We start from the raw sequence: 17,572 nt of genomic DNA, 5'->3' as shown, positions 1-17,572 counted from the left end.
ATTGCTGTCCAAAGTCCAACTATTCTTACATCTCTCACCTTGACACAATTTTGATTTTGGGTGATGCGAAATCTAGACCTAGTATCAAGTGCTTCCACCCACAGAATCATTATCCCAAAAGGTTCTCTTCACATGTAGAGACACTGGGGAAGTCAGACTGTCTTGTGGAACATATCTTCTACGGTATTTTATGCTTACAGACCAAGGGGCGATTCTGTTCTGAAGCTATTCTGGGGGGTTTGGGTGAACATGAAGACAGATGTTTTTTCCTTCCATGATATTACCTAGTATTTTAGTATCTAGTGGCTCTACAGGCTACTGAGCTGAGATTCCTGCTTATCCAAGAGTGCGCACTTACTGATGAAGAGTTTCTACTCATCTCTCTTGTCCCAACATGAGCATTGTGGACAAAGTTCATTGGCTCTCCTATCATGTTCCGGTACAGTCTCTGATACCTCTTCAATACCTCAGGAATATATACCTCTTCTGATACCTCTTATGATACCTCTTCTGATACCTCAGGAAGATATGTTTCTACTCAGAAAATATGAGGCAGCTTTCAGACGGAAACAAGGACCGGCAAACAAAGAAAAAAGACAGTCAGTTCTGACCCCCCAGTGACTCCTTGTGGCAACCAGGCTTGTCGCATTAAGGGGTGTAGCCAATTAACCTTTACAGGTCCGGTCGGATTCAGGGTACTGAACTATCACAATCACAGATTCACCAATAACGCATTAACCAATATGGGTCTGATCAGATTCAGAGCACTGAACTACCACTGTCACGGATTCACCAATACCGTATAACCGTCCTTACTCTAGTCGCGTTCAGTGAGAACTATCACGGCTAGGAACAATGCAGTTAAGTGCAATTTATTACAGCAACAGGTACACAGGTTCTTTGGATTGCTGGCGATAATTTACTGTCTGCAAATGCAAGCTAGCATGCATGAAATACACAGGTGTGCAGCCTGGAAATTAACACATTAAAAGGCACAAAGACTCTATAGAGATTTCTAAGTTTCCGCGGAGACACACAGTATAACCAAGTGTTCAAATCTCACCCAAAGGCATCCCAATGGGGGGGGAAGAGAGGCTCAGCCCGTCAACTGATCCCAGGGGTCAGGAGGTCCTCAGGATGGTGTATTCCCTCGTGATGGTACCTCCCCTGATGGTGGTATCTTCCCTAACGATGGTATCTTCCCTTATGATGGTATCTTCCCTGACAACGGTATCTTCCCTGACAACGGTATCTTCCCTGACACGCCGTCTCTCTTAGGCCAATTTATATTATTTCCTATCTTTTAGGTGGAGCTTGAGTGACTCTAGTCAAGCATATCTTAGTTATGATTGGTGAAAAGTTTTCCCGTCTCTGTTTAAAGGTATAGGCTCCGAGAAATTCAGAGCGTGTGCTCAGTGAGGGGTGGTCGCACCTTGGAGGCGGGTAGCTTTTGGGATGGAGGTGTGTTTTGGTATTATAATGACATTATAATGAGCAAAAGTACACTAGAGTACAGCATTTGTCAAAACATGACAGGTCATTGGCTCAGGGTAGCAAAAAGTGCAGCATATGGGTCTCGGTGTGCACATGAACAATCGAGTCCCCACCTGATCACAGAGCCTAGCCGTGGTGTTTCCACTCCACTCTATGCTCTGTACTGTTCCTTAGAGTCAGCACACCAGGTTCCGCCAGTGCAATAGCATCTAAGATTGGAAGCCTAGGGAATGCTCAGGTAATGCAGCTACACCCTACCCTGAAAGCCTCTTCAATGCTGTACATTTTCTTTAAAATGTGAATATTAGTTTTATTTTCCTAGTTACTTTAGGCAATTGCACCACAAGGCTGAAGCTTCACAGTGGTCACACTATGAGAGGGTCAAAATCACCTTTATTACTGCTACTTGATTTTTAGCAAAAGCTTTCTTGAATTTTGCAAAAGTCAGTTCCCTACATACGGGGTCTGAGAACTGCAAACAATCATACAGGCAAAGTTTCTGGCAAAAAAACATATAAAGCTTAAACACAGCATAACACATCCATTCTTAGCTTTTCCATTACTTAGTCCAATTTAATCAAAACAACATGATAGTAAAAGTGTTTTATATTATAACCAAAAGATAAAATTACAAATGTGATAAAAGATGGCAGTTGTGCATCTACCTACCAGCTGGGGTTGTTCACCATTGCACCAGTTAAAACAAACCAGGAATTCAGTCATTATACGTTTTCAGTAGGTTATACAATCTTGTTACTTAATTATTTCTCTGGGAGTTAAAGCAGTACAAGGACCAAGATGAGGTTCCTAAAGTGAATTTAGGAAGGAATTGCTTGAGCAGATTCACAGAGAAAAGATCACAGAAAGCATCTGATAAGTATACCTAGAAGAAATTATTTAATTTATACTAAAATATCTAAAATTTTGGTAACAGTTATTGAGCAACAGAGATTTCAACAAGACTGAAACAAGTCTGTAAGAGAACTGTTTTAGACATACCTACATAGAGCAGCAGCGTCAATTTAAAAATCAGTATGTTCACATCAGAAAACACCATGAAGAAGCATGCACATTTATTCCCAGACAGAAAGTAGAATATGTTCTAGTTTCTGTAAAGAAGTGTAATTAAAGCAAAACAAGAACTAAACTAAGTCTTGTTTAACAGTCAATGACCCTGTTGTAACTAGAGCTGGCCAAAGCTTCTCAACTATTTAGTATTTCCAGAAAGAACAGTTTAGAAGCACAACAGATTGAACGCTTAAGCTTCACAAATATTTGCAAAACAAAGTATTCTTATGTCTTACATAGTTGCTCTTCACAGACACAGAGAAGTTCAAAGGAAAGAGAACTCTACAACTCCAAAAAGCCATTAAACCAGAAAAAAAGAGCTTTTTATATCGGCAACAGAACCAGTTCATCAGACAGAGCCCAGACCTTCCCAGAACACAGAGAACTATTAACACAGCAATCCCAAATCAGAATCACAAACAGAAAACTCACAGACTATACATGTCCTAAAGCTATGATAAAACCCAACAGTGTAGTCTTAGTGACTTTTTTATTTTTATTTTTTTAAGATACATCCCCTCAGGCATCTATAGTAGCCTTTCACATCTTAGAAAACACACATCACAGCCTTTTTCACATTTTAGAACACTAAAACAATGTAATAACAGGCCAATTTATTAAGAAGTTCTTTAAAAAGCTTACACCTTAACAGAAGTTGCAACACCATAAATTCAGCCTTTCTAAATCAATACCAAAGTCTTCACAAACTGCATAAACTCCCCCTATCGCAGGCATTTCTTACTTACGTAGTCCCACAATTACGTAATTAGCACATCAATTTCTTTCACCTTTGTAGTTTTATTTCACTTTGTCACTTCTCACACTTCAAGCAGATTTTTTTTAATTTCTGCCATTTATCTTTCAAAGTGTTTGCGACATTTGTGTCCTAGCTTTAGGTGTTCTATATGATACATTATTGCAGAAATTAAAACTTCCATTTTATCCTGTGTGGTTTTAATACAACTCACTAGCTGGCAAAATTATCATTTTTCACCCCACTTCATCCTCTCACAAAGGCCTTTATCACCATTGGTGCCTTGTATGGGTGCAGCAAAGAAGGGACAGTGGTCCCCACAACCGCAAGAACACACAGAAATGAAAGCTTTTGCCCACATTTCACAGAAGTTGCAGACTACTTGGGTTTATTGCATGTTAAGAAGATTATCAAAGCTAAGATTTTCTTAAAAATCACAAAGTGTGTCACTGTACCCTAATAACCTATTTTGAAAGCAGAATTACTGGGGGGTGAAATGAGTTTACCAGAGTCAAATTAGACATGGGAACATCCCCATCCCAAAATAGTGGCCGTACGCCCGCTCTCCTCCTGTTGTACCCCGCAGCCTTCAGCCTCAGCAGCACTTACCTGCATGTCACCTGCAGCTTCAGGTGTCCTGCCAGGTGCCACCTCCTCGTTCAAGCACTGGCAAGCAGCCAGCTCCTGCCTTGGCAACCCCAGCATATTTGTCGTTGATATTCCTTGATTATAATCCTGACAGCTAAACTAGACCACTTTGGTGTGAATCCGCACCCCAGGATGATTCCTTTGCTTGGTAACTTGCTGCAGAAGTCTATCTGGCAGTGCACTTCATGCTTACCTACAGGTGTCAGAAAAGGAGAATGGAAGCCAAAACGGTGCTCCGGTTTGGCGTGAGATTTGTACAGCAATGCAGTTTTCTCAGCACTACCCATCCAGTCCTTGGCTCACTTCCACTCCTGCAGCAGCCCTGCAGGTGTCATCCTGGCAAAGAGCAGCTCTAAATGTCTTCCTGTTGTGTTCTGCAACGGGGCTCTTCTTTTCCTCTGCATGAGTCAGGGTGTCATCCTCCAGAACAGGAATGTCTGCACAAGGGCACAGGACGCCGCCTTCCTCCTGGAGACTCAAGGTTTCCACAGCAACTGGAAGAATTTAAAAAACATCTTAACGTGCTCAGGCTCGCCCAAGACTAATAAAAGCCAACAAGAATCCCAAAACCGAGGAGAAAACATTTTGTCACTGTTGGCACACAGCCCAGAACCAGACAGTATCCTGTTGTTCTTTCTCTCTGTTTTTCCCCATAGCAGCAGCAGCATCAAGAAGAGAGAGACAAAGGGCCGGGGAAACGGCTAGCACACGCAGACACAGATGTTGAATGCGATGGGCAGGATACACAGCCATGCTGCAGTCCGTGGAGTTAAAGTGCCCCAGAGCTTTATGAACGTTTAGATATATTTCACTGAATGTAACAGTCAATTTGTCCCACCATTGCTATGCATTAAAAAGTACTGCAAATATTTCTGTGTTTTACTTATACTAATTCTATATGAAGTGTAGAACATTGTCCTGAATGAAAACAAAAGGATCTCCCCTTTCCATTGACAGGAGATGAGCACCATAATCTTAATAACAGAGTAAATGCATCTATTCTCCACAATTGCCCTACAGACTCAAGCTCTGGTCATGGCGAATTCTTGACTCAAGCTGCTGGTGAAAGGCAATAACTGCAAAGTTAGCAGCTGCTACCTCACCTCAGCTGCAGGCTGGTCACCCTTGTGACTTGCAGAAAATGGACTCCACAATCAATAAGACCGTAAAGTAGGTATGTTTATTCAGCGCTGGGCAGCACGGCAGGTAGTCCCACCAAAGTCGTGCGCACCTGACGCAGCAATTTGCCATGGTTATATGCAGCAAAGAGTTACATATGCATGAAGTTTCACAATACACCTATACATATTCATAACCTGTCCCCGCTTCATATTAAAATTAGTTCCAAGGTGTCATTTCCATAAACTCCTCCCATCTGCACTTGTGCAGTGTCTCCTGGTGGTGGTCGTCGGGGGTCGTGGGGATGAAGATTGATGACTCTTCCTCGTCACCGCTAGCTGACCTCTTGTCTTTACGCAGACTCAGTCGCTCCTTGGCTCTTGTCCATCCACAGGACCAGTTTCTGCCAGTTTCTTAAGATAGGCTCACACTCTTATTAAGAGACTGACCTTGGTAAGGGGCCCAAGGCTTCTTGCTTTGGTTAATTTGCACAATGCACCATAGTTAGCAAAGACACTAAGTAGCATCCTAGTTTAATGCCGTCAACACTCTATCTCTACCTGATAAGATTCTCCTAACTCCCTCTCTCAGTCCCCCCTTTTCTAAAAAGTTAATAAATTCTTTTACTATTTCTAGGTTCAATATAGTGTTTCCCTATCTAACACTCTTTCAAAATACCTGTGAGACTCCAGTTTCCATCTGAGTTGGTTCTTTTTCCACTCGCTGTAGGAGTTTCCCGGACTCTTAAAACACCGTAAGGTACATCGGATCACTATGCAAAGAACCATGGACAAAACCACGACCATGATTATTGTAATAAACTTTTTCAGCCAGGTTAGGTTTGGCAACCAGGAAGTTAATTTTTCTACCAAGTCTGTAAATCCCCAGGATGTATCATCCTGAGCTACTGCATGCAAAATTTTATTCTTTTCCCAAATCTTCTCCAGGTCAGTCTCAATCTGTTTTTGTTAACATATACACAGCAAGTTCAGTTTATGACTGTACACAATCCTGCCTCCTTGGCTAAAAGCATATCTAATCCCATCCTATTTTGAAACACTACATTGTGTAGGGAGGAAATTTCTTACTGTAATGCCAAAAGAGCATCGGCTGCGGCATTTTCAATAATTTCTAATGTGGCTGAGATATTTATGATAGCTTTTTCTAATTCATTCCCAGGGATGGAATCAACCCTCTTACAAAACTATGGAATCCCATGGGTCTCATCACAAGGGGGTTATTTGAAACAGTACGGGTTTGTCTCCATAAGGTCCGGATTATTCCCGGAGGTGGTTCAGTGAATATACCCCCTCGAGGGCTAAGATAGCCCCCAACACAATGACCCTTCTAATTTAAGGGTAAGCTTTTTCTAGCACACTCATCTCCGCATAGCCAATAGAATCCTTTTTGTAGCTTGCAGATTTGCATGAGAGAATTGAGGCCATGAGATCCTGAGTTCGTATCCTTTTTATCAGCACATATTGTGACACCTACACCATAATCTCTAATTTTAGTAAGATTAAAAGTTCCTACATGTTCTGCCATACTACAGTTGTCAGGTTACTGGGCTAAATAACTAAGTGGACCTGTACCTATGCATGGGGTTTTATCATTTAAGCATCTGGTGTATATGTTAACATTTTCGCATGGGAGTAGTTCAAATCTCTCCCCTAGACGTTCACAATCATCCTTGCCAAATGGACATGTTCCATTTCTTGGGTGCGCAAAGGTCAATGTCCAATTCATACTGGGTATGCCCCATACGGGGAATTCTAGGTTGCCTCTAGGCAGCACTGTGCACACCCAACAGTCAGAAAGGCTGAAACTATCACTCACTGCCTGGGTGATTTTCACATAGGTATTGTGCACCCACTGTTCAGTTTCCTTGACCAATGATACCATTAAGACTGTGAGAAATGTAACCTTCCAGGTCGCACCTGAAAGAGGTAAGGAGTACCTGGAACGGTCCTTCCCACTGTGGTTCCAAGGTCTTCTCTGCAAGAGACTTTACATACACACAGTCTCCAGGTTGTATATTGTGAACTGGTCCATCTAGCCCTCTACCCAGAGTCCCACTCACATGCTTTCCAATTTAATTGAGCTGTTTACCTAAGGCCACCATATAGAAGGTCATAATTTCATCCCCAGCTTGCATGGATATTCCTCTTTGTATTCCATAGGGTTGTCCCTATAAGATTTCAAAGGAGCTTAGCCCTTCCTTTGCCCTTGGTATACGCAAAAGGGCTAAAGGAAGAGACTGAGGCCAGACCAAATTTGCGTCTTGTCCCAGCTTCACAATTTGCTGTTTGATTAAGTGGTTCATTTTTTTCTACTTGGCCACTCGACTGAGCGCAATATAGGGTATGAAGTTGCCAGTCTATACCCAAATGGCAGCTAATTTGTTGTACCACTTTTGAGATCGTGGTTCCCTGTCAGAGGATATAATTGCTGGAACTCCAAAACGAGTTAATATCTTAGTTACCTCCCAAGCCTTGGCTGTTTTGGTCGGGAATGCTTCTGGCCATCCTGAAAAGGTGTCAGTTAATACCAATAAATACTGATACCCCCTTTTCTTGGGAGTTTGAAAAAATTTAATTTACCACTGTTTGGAGCTTGATTCCTGTCTGTGGTTTACTTTTCAGCTCCCCAGCATGCTTTATTATGTTCTCCAATTACCATTCAATTTACGTTTTACCATTACCATTTTACATTACCATTCAAATTTCACAATGCACCGTAGTTAGCAAAGACACTAAGTAGCATCCTAGTTTAATGCTGTCAGTGCTCTATCTCTACTTGATAAGATTCTCCTAACTCCCTCTCTCAGGCCCTTCCTGTACTATAAAACATACCGTTTGTCCACAGCTTCAGGAGGTCTTTGTCTGCTCCTGCGGTGAGTGGCTGAGAGTGGAGGCTCCTCCAAGGAAAATACTCGGGGTGCACCTAGGGGCATCCGCTCTGCAGTCAATCCCGCAGCCGAGCAGAGCGTCTCCTGGCTGGCTCGCCAAACTGACTCGCAGAAAATGGACTCCACAATCAGTAAGATTGTAAAGTAGGTATGTTTATTCAGCGCTGGGCAGCACGGGGGGTAGTCCCACCAAAATCGTGCACGCGCGACACGGCAACTTGCCATGGTTATATGCAGTAAAGAGTTACATATGGGATCATCTGAATGAGACAGTGGGGTCATCTGAATGAGGCAGGTGGAAGCTGCAGTGGCTGTAACTTTGCCAGCTGACTGCACTGTGTGAGCTACAGCTCGGGACCTTCCTGCCTCAGGAGGAACCTGAAGCCTGGGGTGATCCCCAGCACCAAGCTGTCCTCACAGGCTGCCCGAGTTCATCTACCCCCCGTGGTATGTGAAGTCGGATCTCCCTAGGAAAAAGTCCAGGCCTCCGTGTACTCCCAGCACCGGGTACATGAGTTCTTGTCACCAACACTCCAGACAGATGCCTAACATAGGGACCTGTCCACGTGGCACACGAATGCACCCCTGAGGTCTCTGGAAGGGCAGGCGATGCAGCCAGGCCTCCCCAGCCTCCCCCCAGGCGTTTCAAGAATTTGAAGTTCCACAGTGGAATATTTCCGTTCCTAAAAGTAATCTTAGCTAGGATAACTGTTGAATTTTTATTTTATTGAAGTCCCCAAGTGGAAACTCATTGGCTTGTTTAACCAATGTAATTTATTTTAATGTAAAATACACTTTTTTATGACAGAGAATGCTTCTGTCTCTGATTTGTCAAGTCTTTAAAACAATTTTCTGTTCCCGCAAGCTGCCTTTTTGAAAAAGAAGAGAGCTCTTTGAAGGGCTTAACTGAAAACTTGTTGCTGGGTTGTGTATTTTCTTGTTTTCTCCCCCCCCAAAAAAAAAAAAACTTAAACATCACTTCTTGCAATTTGTACTTGTAATTTTCAGAATCTCCAATCCAGAGTTTCTTTGGATCACTGGTAGGCATTAAAATAAAAGTTGGCGTTGTTTCTCTCACCTGTATTTCCAGTTCTAAGAACAACACATTTAATTAAATGTTCTAGATGTCTTTCTTTTCAATATCTTAGAAAAAATGGTTCATTTAATTTGTCACTACATAAATTTTTATGTAAATTAAGTCACATAAGACTTTCTAGGCTAATCTAAAAATAAAAAAGGCAGAAAGAAACAAAACAAAACCCTAAGAGGTGTGTGTCAGACCAAAAAAAAAAAAAAAAAGTCACTGAAATTCTGCATTGAGGTGCAGGAGGAATGAGAGGCAGCTTCAGTAAAATTTTTTGAGCTGGCCAGCTTTTAAAATTTAAAAATATTTCAAGCATTAGCTCTGCCCTGCCCACAGCGAGATGACAGCGGAGTTCAGATTTTACACCTGATCTAAGAAGCTGCCACAGTGAAAAGTTTCAGCGAAGCAGGGGAAGTCCAGGAGATGGTGAGACTCGCACAGCTAGCCCGTCATGTTTTACATGAGACAGGGCCTAAGGGTAAGCAGTTCAAAACCTGACTGTTCAAAGCTGATGATGCTTCAGGAGCAGGGCTTCTTCCAACTCCGTGCTCATCTGAATTTTCCTGTCAGTGTTTAGAAAGGGAATTGACAATGAGATGAAGAAAAATCCCTAAAGCTGAGGGATAGAAGGCTAAAAGATGGTTTAATTTGAACCATTGGATGTTTTTGGAGGAGAGAAAAGAACAGTGGATTGTATGTTAAGACTTGAAACAGTCGTAGTGCTATTTTCATTTGATGTGACCTCCTGTATAAAAACAACTGAGAGCCTGTATCAGGAGAGAACACAACTGAAGGGTTTTATAAGGCAGAAAGCCAATCTTTCCCGATTACTCTTTTCTGTTCGTCACTGAACTCTCGGGACAAGCCCAGAAACAATCCGGAACTGGTTCTGCGGCCTTTCAGACCCGAGCGCTCCGTTGGAGGAGCCGCTTCTCCTCCCGGCTGCGACAGCCCCGCTGCCATGCCCTGCCAGCGCTCGGTCAGCGCCACACAAGGGCGGCGGGGCGCGGTGCTTCCCGGGGCGGGAAGCCGAAAACTGCCGAAGCCGCTCGGGTTGGGAACCGAAGGGCGCCGAGGCCGCTCGGGTCGGAGCCGAAGGGAGCCGAGGGCGCTCGGGCGGAGCGCGGCGGCCGGCGGGGGAGGGCAGCGCGGCGCAGCGCCCCCTGGCGGCGGCGAGGCGGGGGCGGCGCGCGAGTGGAGCCGAGCCCGAGCCCGAGCCCGAGCCCGAGGAGCGGCGGCGGCCGTTCGTGAGGGGAAGGGCGGCCGGAGCGCAGGTAACGCGGACCCCCGCCACCCCCCCCGTCCCCCGCCGCCCCCCGCTCCCCGCCGCCGCTCCCCCGGGCAGGGCCGGGCCGCTCCGGAGCTGCGGGCCTGGGCCCGGGCCCGCCGCCTGTCAGCGCGGCCCGCCGCCCCCGGGGGCCTCCGGGCGCTGGCTCCGCGTCCAGCCGCGGCCGGGGAGCTCCTCCCGGGGGCTGCCCGGCCCCTCGGGGCGCCCCGCTCCCCCTTTTGCTGCCTCGCCTCCCCTGAACGGCCCTGCGGATGCCCGGGGAGCGGGGCTGTTTCTCTTCCTGGGCAGGGAAGGGAGGTAGCCGCAGCGTTTCCAGCGGCGCCGGGGCAGGCATGCACGGGTCCTGGTGGCCGGGCCCTAAACACGCTGCCGAGCCTCTCCTAAATACTGGTGGAAATATTCCACAACTGAAAACAAACCTCTGTTAACGCTTAGACCCTTTGAGGAACACCCATACAGCATCCTGGTTTTCAAACTTACCCTATTTGCTATTGAATTAGGCCAGCAGGTTTTTTTCCTCTCTAGGAGATAAGAACAGAGGGTATATTCAGTTCTGCACGTACCTTGCACGGGAGGCAAAGGGACAGATTAAAAAAAAAAAAAATTCGCAGAGTGCTGTAGCATTAAGCTTATGCATAGTATCTCATGCCGAGATTTGTTTTTTCAAAATTATTAAACTGTAAATGTGGGACACTGTCACACCATTAAAGCCATAAATCCGTGGTTTTGCTTATTTGATACTTCTTGCTTTCTCTTTGTAGGAATGGAGGGGGAAAAACTGATCTCTGCAACAGACACGCAGTATTCTAGCGCACTCCTTCAGTCTTTGAACGAACAACGTGGCCACGGACTTTTTTGTGATGTTACTGTCATCGTGGAGGACCGGAAATTTCGAGCTCACAGAAACATTCTTTCTGCCTCAAGCACATACTTTCACCAGCTTTTCTCAGTGGCAGGGCAAGTGGTTGAACTGAGCTTTGTAAGAGCTGAAATCTTTGCGGAAATACTTAACTATATGTATAGTTCCAAAATAATCTCTGTCCGATCTGACTTACTTGACGAATTGATTAAATCAGGGCAACTGTTGGGCGTTAAATTCATAGCCGATCTGTGCATAACACCTTCTGAAGGAAAAAGCACGTCAAATGAGGTCAAAGATGCTGCTTCAGAAACTTCAACTTCTAGCCCCACTCAAAAGGATGCTGAAACACAAGTACCTGCAATCAGGCAAGAGGGTGGGGATGTATTGGGGGGGATGCCGGTTATAACTGAATCGTTCTCCTTGCATGGCATATCATATGAGACTGCAAAAATAACAGTGAGCGACTCAGATGATGACGATGATGTCATTTTTTGCTCTGAGATCATTCCCCCAAAAGAATGTACTAAAGATACAAGTGCTGCAACCCACAACCAACCTTGCCCAAATGCAGATGGAGTTTCTGACCAAAAATCATGCAGCAGTGGTGGCTCCCCACTACTGACTAGCCCCACAGCAACTCAAAAACTCTCTTCCTCTGTTAACCAGCTGCATCCAAACCAAACACAATCAAGTGCGGAATCCCTCGTCTCTGGGACACCGCAGCATTTGACACCTGAGATTATTTTGCTAAATCGGCCTCCAGTTAACGCATCACCCAGTGTCAGCTCCTCAAATCAAACACATGTGACCCCTACAATTAATTTGGTTGAGGAGAACCAGAAGCCATCTAACAACAGTTCCTCAGCTGAAACAGAAACGACTGCTGTTGATGATGGAGAAGAGGTGGTTGAAGATGACGACGATGTCATGAGCTCCTCTAGTCCTGGTTCAGTCAGCAATAGTTCTTTGGTTCAGCAGCCTGCTGCGTCCAAGGCCGCAGCCTCTGAAGGATCAGGTGTACAGAAAAAACAGGTTGTTACGTTTTCACAAGAGCCATCTTCTAAGCCTGGAGAATTTAAAATAAAAATTTCAGATGTCCTTACTGGAAACAACAGGGAATTCAGTGCAGGCATTGCACCAAAACATGTGGCAGAAGGGCAGAAAATCATAACGTTAGATACGGCCACTGAAATAGAAGGCTTATCCACAGGCTGTAAGGTCTATGCAAACATTGGTGAGGACACCTATGACATAGTCATTCCCGTAAAGGATGATCCCGAGGAAGGAGAAGCCAAGCGTGATGAAACGCCCAAAACATCTGGTGATGATTCTCCAGGCAGGAAACGCATGAAAGTTAAGCACGATGACCACTACGAGCTGATAGTGGACGGAAGGGTCTACTACATCTGCATTGTATGTAAGAGATCGTATGTGTGTCTGACGAGTTTACGGAGACATTTTAACGTTCATTCCTGGGAGAAGAAGTATCCATGCCGATACTGTGACAAGGTTTTCCCTCTCGCAGAATACCGTACAAAGCACGAAATCCACCACACCGGCGAACGGAGGTACCAGTGCTTGACATGTGGCAAGTCTTTCATCAACTACCAAATCATGGCCTCGCACGTAAGATCGGTCCATAGCCAAGACCCTTCTGGAGACACCAAGCTTTACCGATTGCACCCTTGCAGGTCGTTGCAGATCAGACAGTACGCGTACATTACTGATCGTTCAAGCAGTATACCGGTATTAAATGAGAATGGAATTGTTTATCGTGTTGACACAGGAAAGGAGAGCACCGAAGGAACAACATTGAATCCTCCAGCCAAACAAATGACCTGGGATGATATTTTCATTCCGCAGGGAAACGAAGCAATTTTTAAACAAAATCAATCAGAGGGTAGCACTGAATTTGAGTTTGTAATACCAGAATCTTACTGAAATGCATTAAATGCTGGAAAAGGGCTTCAGTGCGGAAACACTGCAGCTGTTTTAAATGAACTGTTAAAATAATTGCAGAACAAATTGTTAAAGTGAAAACAAGTTAACTTGTTCTACCAAGTCATCAAATGGTAGTACTTAGATGGATCGTTAGTAGCTGCAAGCAATTTGTGGAAGCAATTCATCTGAAAGTTTACTTGAATACAGATTAAGACATTTCCAAGGAGCTAGCAGTGTTTGCTAGTATGTTAATTTTGATCAAACCGTGGGGATTCGTAACTAGAAAAAGGTACAGTTTATTCTAAAGAACTAGAGATCTAAAGTCATTTGTAAAGTAATCGATGTATTTCCTGTACCCACACTTCTTACGTAAACCCTTTCTTTCATGGTAGCACTTTAATGCTGAACTGTGTTTAAACATTAATCAAGAAAACAGTAAAAATATTCATCATAGTCTCTTGAATGTGGAACCATTTAAAAAATTAATCCCACAACTCATTTTATTTTTCTGAGCAATGCATTACTGCAAGGGTCCAGAGTTTGGAGTAGTGTATTTTTGAACTAGCATCTTCATTTTGCTTTTACAAGCAATATGAATCATCTGTCTTCATGCAAATATTCTTGCCAACAACTTAGCCAGTCTGGGCTAACTTGAACAAACTTTATATTTGTGTTTGGCAGTATGGTGAGCAGAGTATTCAGTGTCTGGACCATTATAATTTACTCTTTTTGTAACAGGGAAAAAAGTCAGTGATCCGTAGCGAGGAAACTTGGAACGCTTAGGAAGATAATTTTGCCCTTTCAAATCTTGAGGAATATTGTTAGGTTTTCTTATTACAGAAGATACCAGTAGTTTGGAATAAAGTGCTGTTTTTTGCTCTTCATGAAGAAAGGTTTCAATCTGGTATCTAAAAAAAAAAAGTAATCCTTATGATACTTTTTTTTTTTGCTAGCTGAAGGCTTTGAAATTTGCTTAAAATTGAGAAATAACCCAAGGGCCGTGTCAGCTTAGCACTGAGACTGCTGAGGATCTTGTATGTCTATTTGGCTAGATTTTTAAGTGAAACAGGAATTTCTTTTTTTTTTTTTTTCTCCTCCCATTTATAGAAGGAGTGTAACCATGTAATAATGATGAACCAACAATCAAAAACTACCCCTCATCCCTCATAGTCCACAGTATAATTCCTCTACAGCTGCCTAGTTGTCATCTGTTTTCAGTTTCAGGTTTATTATATTGCCCCTTTTTTTCTCCGTGCAATTGGTACATTTTTAGACTCAGGAGATGATCCAAGAAGTCCAACCTGAACAGGAAACAGTAGATCTGAGAAAAAAAACTGTTTACCATAGTTTAGCACGTCAGATTTAGTGACTTCTTGAATTTCTGTAAATGGTAATATGAAAACTGCACAGAAATTCTAGCGATGACTGACTGAGCGAGATCGTTGTGCATAGCGCTAGTTAGTTATTGTAATTGCTTAAATTACAGCTGAAAGTTTTCTTCTCCTGTTTCAAGTAAGCATCTTGGTCCTACGACCTTCAAAGATTTTAGGCATCCGGTATTCCTGACAGAAAGATACTTAACTGGTAAATGGTTCAAATACAACTGGAGCTATAAAAAAGGGTAGCAGAAATGCATAACGATGGGAGAAAGAGGAGAATGTTTACTTTCTACGTGTAATACTCAGCACTTCTGTTTTGTAGGCCAAAAATTATATACGTGGTTATTTCCCAGATCATGTTGCAAATGCCTTTGAGTATAATGGGATACACTTTCAAATGTTACAGGTTGGATGTAGTCTGAGATGGCATTGCAGCAGCCACATGTAATCCTCAGCAGGAGTAAGTATTGATTGCCTGACGTAGCTGGCTGCGTGCTGTGTAGAAATTTCATGAACTTTTGGTCATAAAAAATGTGATGGTTCTATAGTTGACATGACACACAGAGAATTAAGGATACACTGCAAAGTGTGCATTCAGTAATAACAAAAATAATGGCTATCAATATTTGCTGCTGATATATTTAAACCTTAAATTAAACTGTGCCTACTAAAGGTCTCTCTTTGGAGGAAAACTGGAAAATTAGGGCTTTGTAACTGTATTTTTGCTAGAAGACTCGTGCTTGCATGTGTCTCAGGGTCTTCAGTTTTCCTCGGAAGTGATTTTTGATATCCAAAGTCCAGAGGTCACATAAAGCATTTTTTAATTTTACTTCCAATATTTATTGATTTGGAAACATGTTAGATCCTCTTTAAACTTTATGGGGCCATGAGCTTTTATATTTAGATTTCTGGCTATTGCACTTATATTTGTTTGTTTGTTTTTAAACATTTAGCTTCCACTTTAACTTAATGAAAAAACTTATGTAAATATTAAGAAATTGGCTTTGGGGTAATTGGGGTAATGAGCGAAAAAGTTGGAATCTGAAAAAGCATTTGTATAAAAATTAACAATTTCAACAGAGTGCTAGCAAACCTCACAGTCATTTATACACATATAAAAACATTAACGGAGCTGCTGCAAAATGTAATGTTGGTGGTTGCATCCTCATTGTATGGTTTCTTTGGAGATTCATCCCATAGCATTCCAGTATATGAATAAAATAAAAAACAAGAAAAAAATCACCTGCTTATTTATTTTGTACTGTTAAGGCACGCAGCTTATAAAAAGATGCAGAAGCTGACAACTATATACATTGAACATTTGAGTTCTACACCTGTTACCTATGAACTGTTCCACGTGAAAAATCACTAATTTTTGCTAGATCTGTAATGTATATACTTGTATAGTCTTTCTTTAACATACTTTTTAAAGTTGTGTTCTACTTTTCATTAATCAATACTTGATATTAGTTCTTAGAGCTTTCTATGGCAAAAAATAAAAAGTTTAATTCCAGAGATGTGTAGCATGTTTCTTTTCGATCACAAATCAGCTTCTGCAATCTAACGTGTTCGATGGCTAATAGTTTGTAACATTCTTCTCCAGGTCTATGAGAATAGCAGGGAACTCTCCCTAGAGGTTGTTTTTGTTGTTTATTTTTATTTGAGGTTTTCTTTGTTGTTTTTGTTTGTGTTTTTCCTTTGATTGAGCACTTTCCAAGAAAGCATTTTAGCTGAAACACTCCTCTGTATATTTTTAAGCTGAATGTTGTTATATATGCTTACCCTCAGACCAGTAGAGTACTCTGTCCAACTAGTAATGTGGTTGCAAATGACCTAGAAATCAAGAAAAATATATATAGTGACCAGCACAATGCATTTCAGCTAACTCAGTGTTAGGTCTTCTATTCTTAACTGGTTATCATATGGAATCGTTAGATTGCTGTGGAACAGTGGCTAACATTGAGAAAATTACTTACTTTAGCTGAGCTTAGCACAGATAAGGGATACAATTCAATGAGTAATATATAAAAATGATAAAGACATCTAAACTATCTACTTGGCACAGGTTTTCCACTTACTTCTGCTAACATCAAATAGCAGTTGGCGTGATCAGGAAAGAATTAGGCCCAAATACAATAAACACAAAAGTACATGAAACTCTTAACTGGATGGATTATTCATCCATGTTAAGCAGAAATTCAGCAGCAATGACTTTACAGTGACTGAAATCAATGTGCCCTGTTATGTGGGTAGGGCTGCAAAACTATGACATGTGGGGACATCTGAGGCTTAACAAAACAGAACTTAATAAAACAAATCTCTGCCTACTCCTGGTAGAACCACCCATTTCCCAGTACAGCAAATCCTGTTGTTTTGTGTTTTTGTTTGTTCTTAAATGCATGCTGTTAAACCAAATTCCTCAACTAGCATTAAAGGTGCTTGTGAAACAGGACCGTTGCTAAAGCATAAAATGCAAGTTATAAACGTTTACAAAAATCACACAATTTTATTTAACTTTGGTAAAGTAATAAAAGGGTACATATGAGTCACAAGTTTACGTTTGCATAAGAAATAATGAATACAGTGCAGAATGTTGCATTTACATTAAACACTTAGTTTTACTCGAGCAGAAGGTAGTGGGTAGTTCAACAGAAAAATCCAACTGGTAATTTTTTTTTATTATTTTTTTTTTTTTTTATAAATGTGACAATGGCCTTATCCTTTTACAGTGAATTTAAAGCAGCAATGTAATTTTTGCTTAAATATTCCTTAGAGTTCCTTAAAAAACAAGAATTTGAATAATTTCCTAAGTTTAGTATATCTGTCAAGTCGAAACCAATGACACCATCATTTCCTTATTGTTTCTCTGCCACTAAGTTGTGCTCCCCTCAAGAGTTTTCTTAGTCCTGTCCTGTAGTGCCCCCTAGTCCTTCTAGCCCTATTTAGTAGACAGGCACAAATGGTATAGTACATTTGTTGAAAGTGGGACAGGACTGTTAGCTTCCATTTCAAGGATGCAGCAATAAA

At 42.3% G+C, this 17,572-nt stretch overlaps 1 protein-coding gene across 1 annotated transcript; it reads left to right on the top strand.

The window, feature by feature from the left end:
- The first annotated feature begins 10,231 nt into the window (after positions 1-10,231).
- Positions 10,232-16,055, top strand: ZBTB33 (zinc finger and BTB domain containing 33). Its single transcript, XM_040572391.1, has 2 exons — positions 10,232-10,349; positions 11,125-16,055. Exon 2 carries the CDS (start codon positions 11,127-11,129, stop codon positions 13,164-13,166), a length of 2,040 nt encoding a protein of 679 aa, XP_040428325.1. The 5' UTR covers positions 10,232-10,349; positions 11,125-11,126; the 3' UTR covers positions 13,167-16,055.
- The last annotated feature ends 1,517 nt before the right edge of the window (positions 16,056-17,572 follow it).

The sequence above is a fragment of the Cygnus olor genome, chromosome 13, assembly GCF_009769625.2.
Source record: "Cygnus olor isolate bCygOlo1 chromosome 13, bCygOlo1.pri.v2, whole genome shotgun sequence".
NCBI lineage: Eukaryota > Metazoa > Chordata > Aves > Anseriformes > Anatidae > Cygnus > Cygnus olor.
Note: the sequence above shows the minus strand (reverse complement) of the source record. Positions and strands in the feature narration are given on the sequence as shown.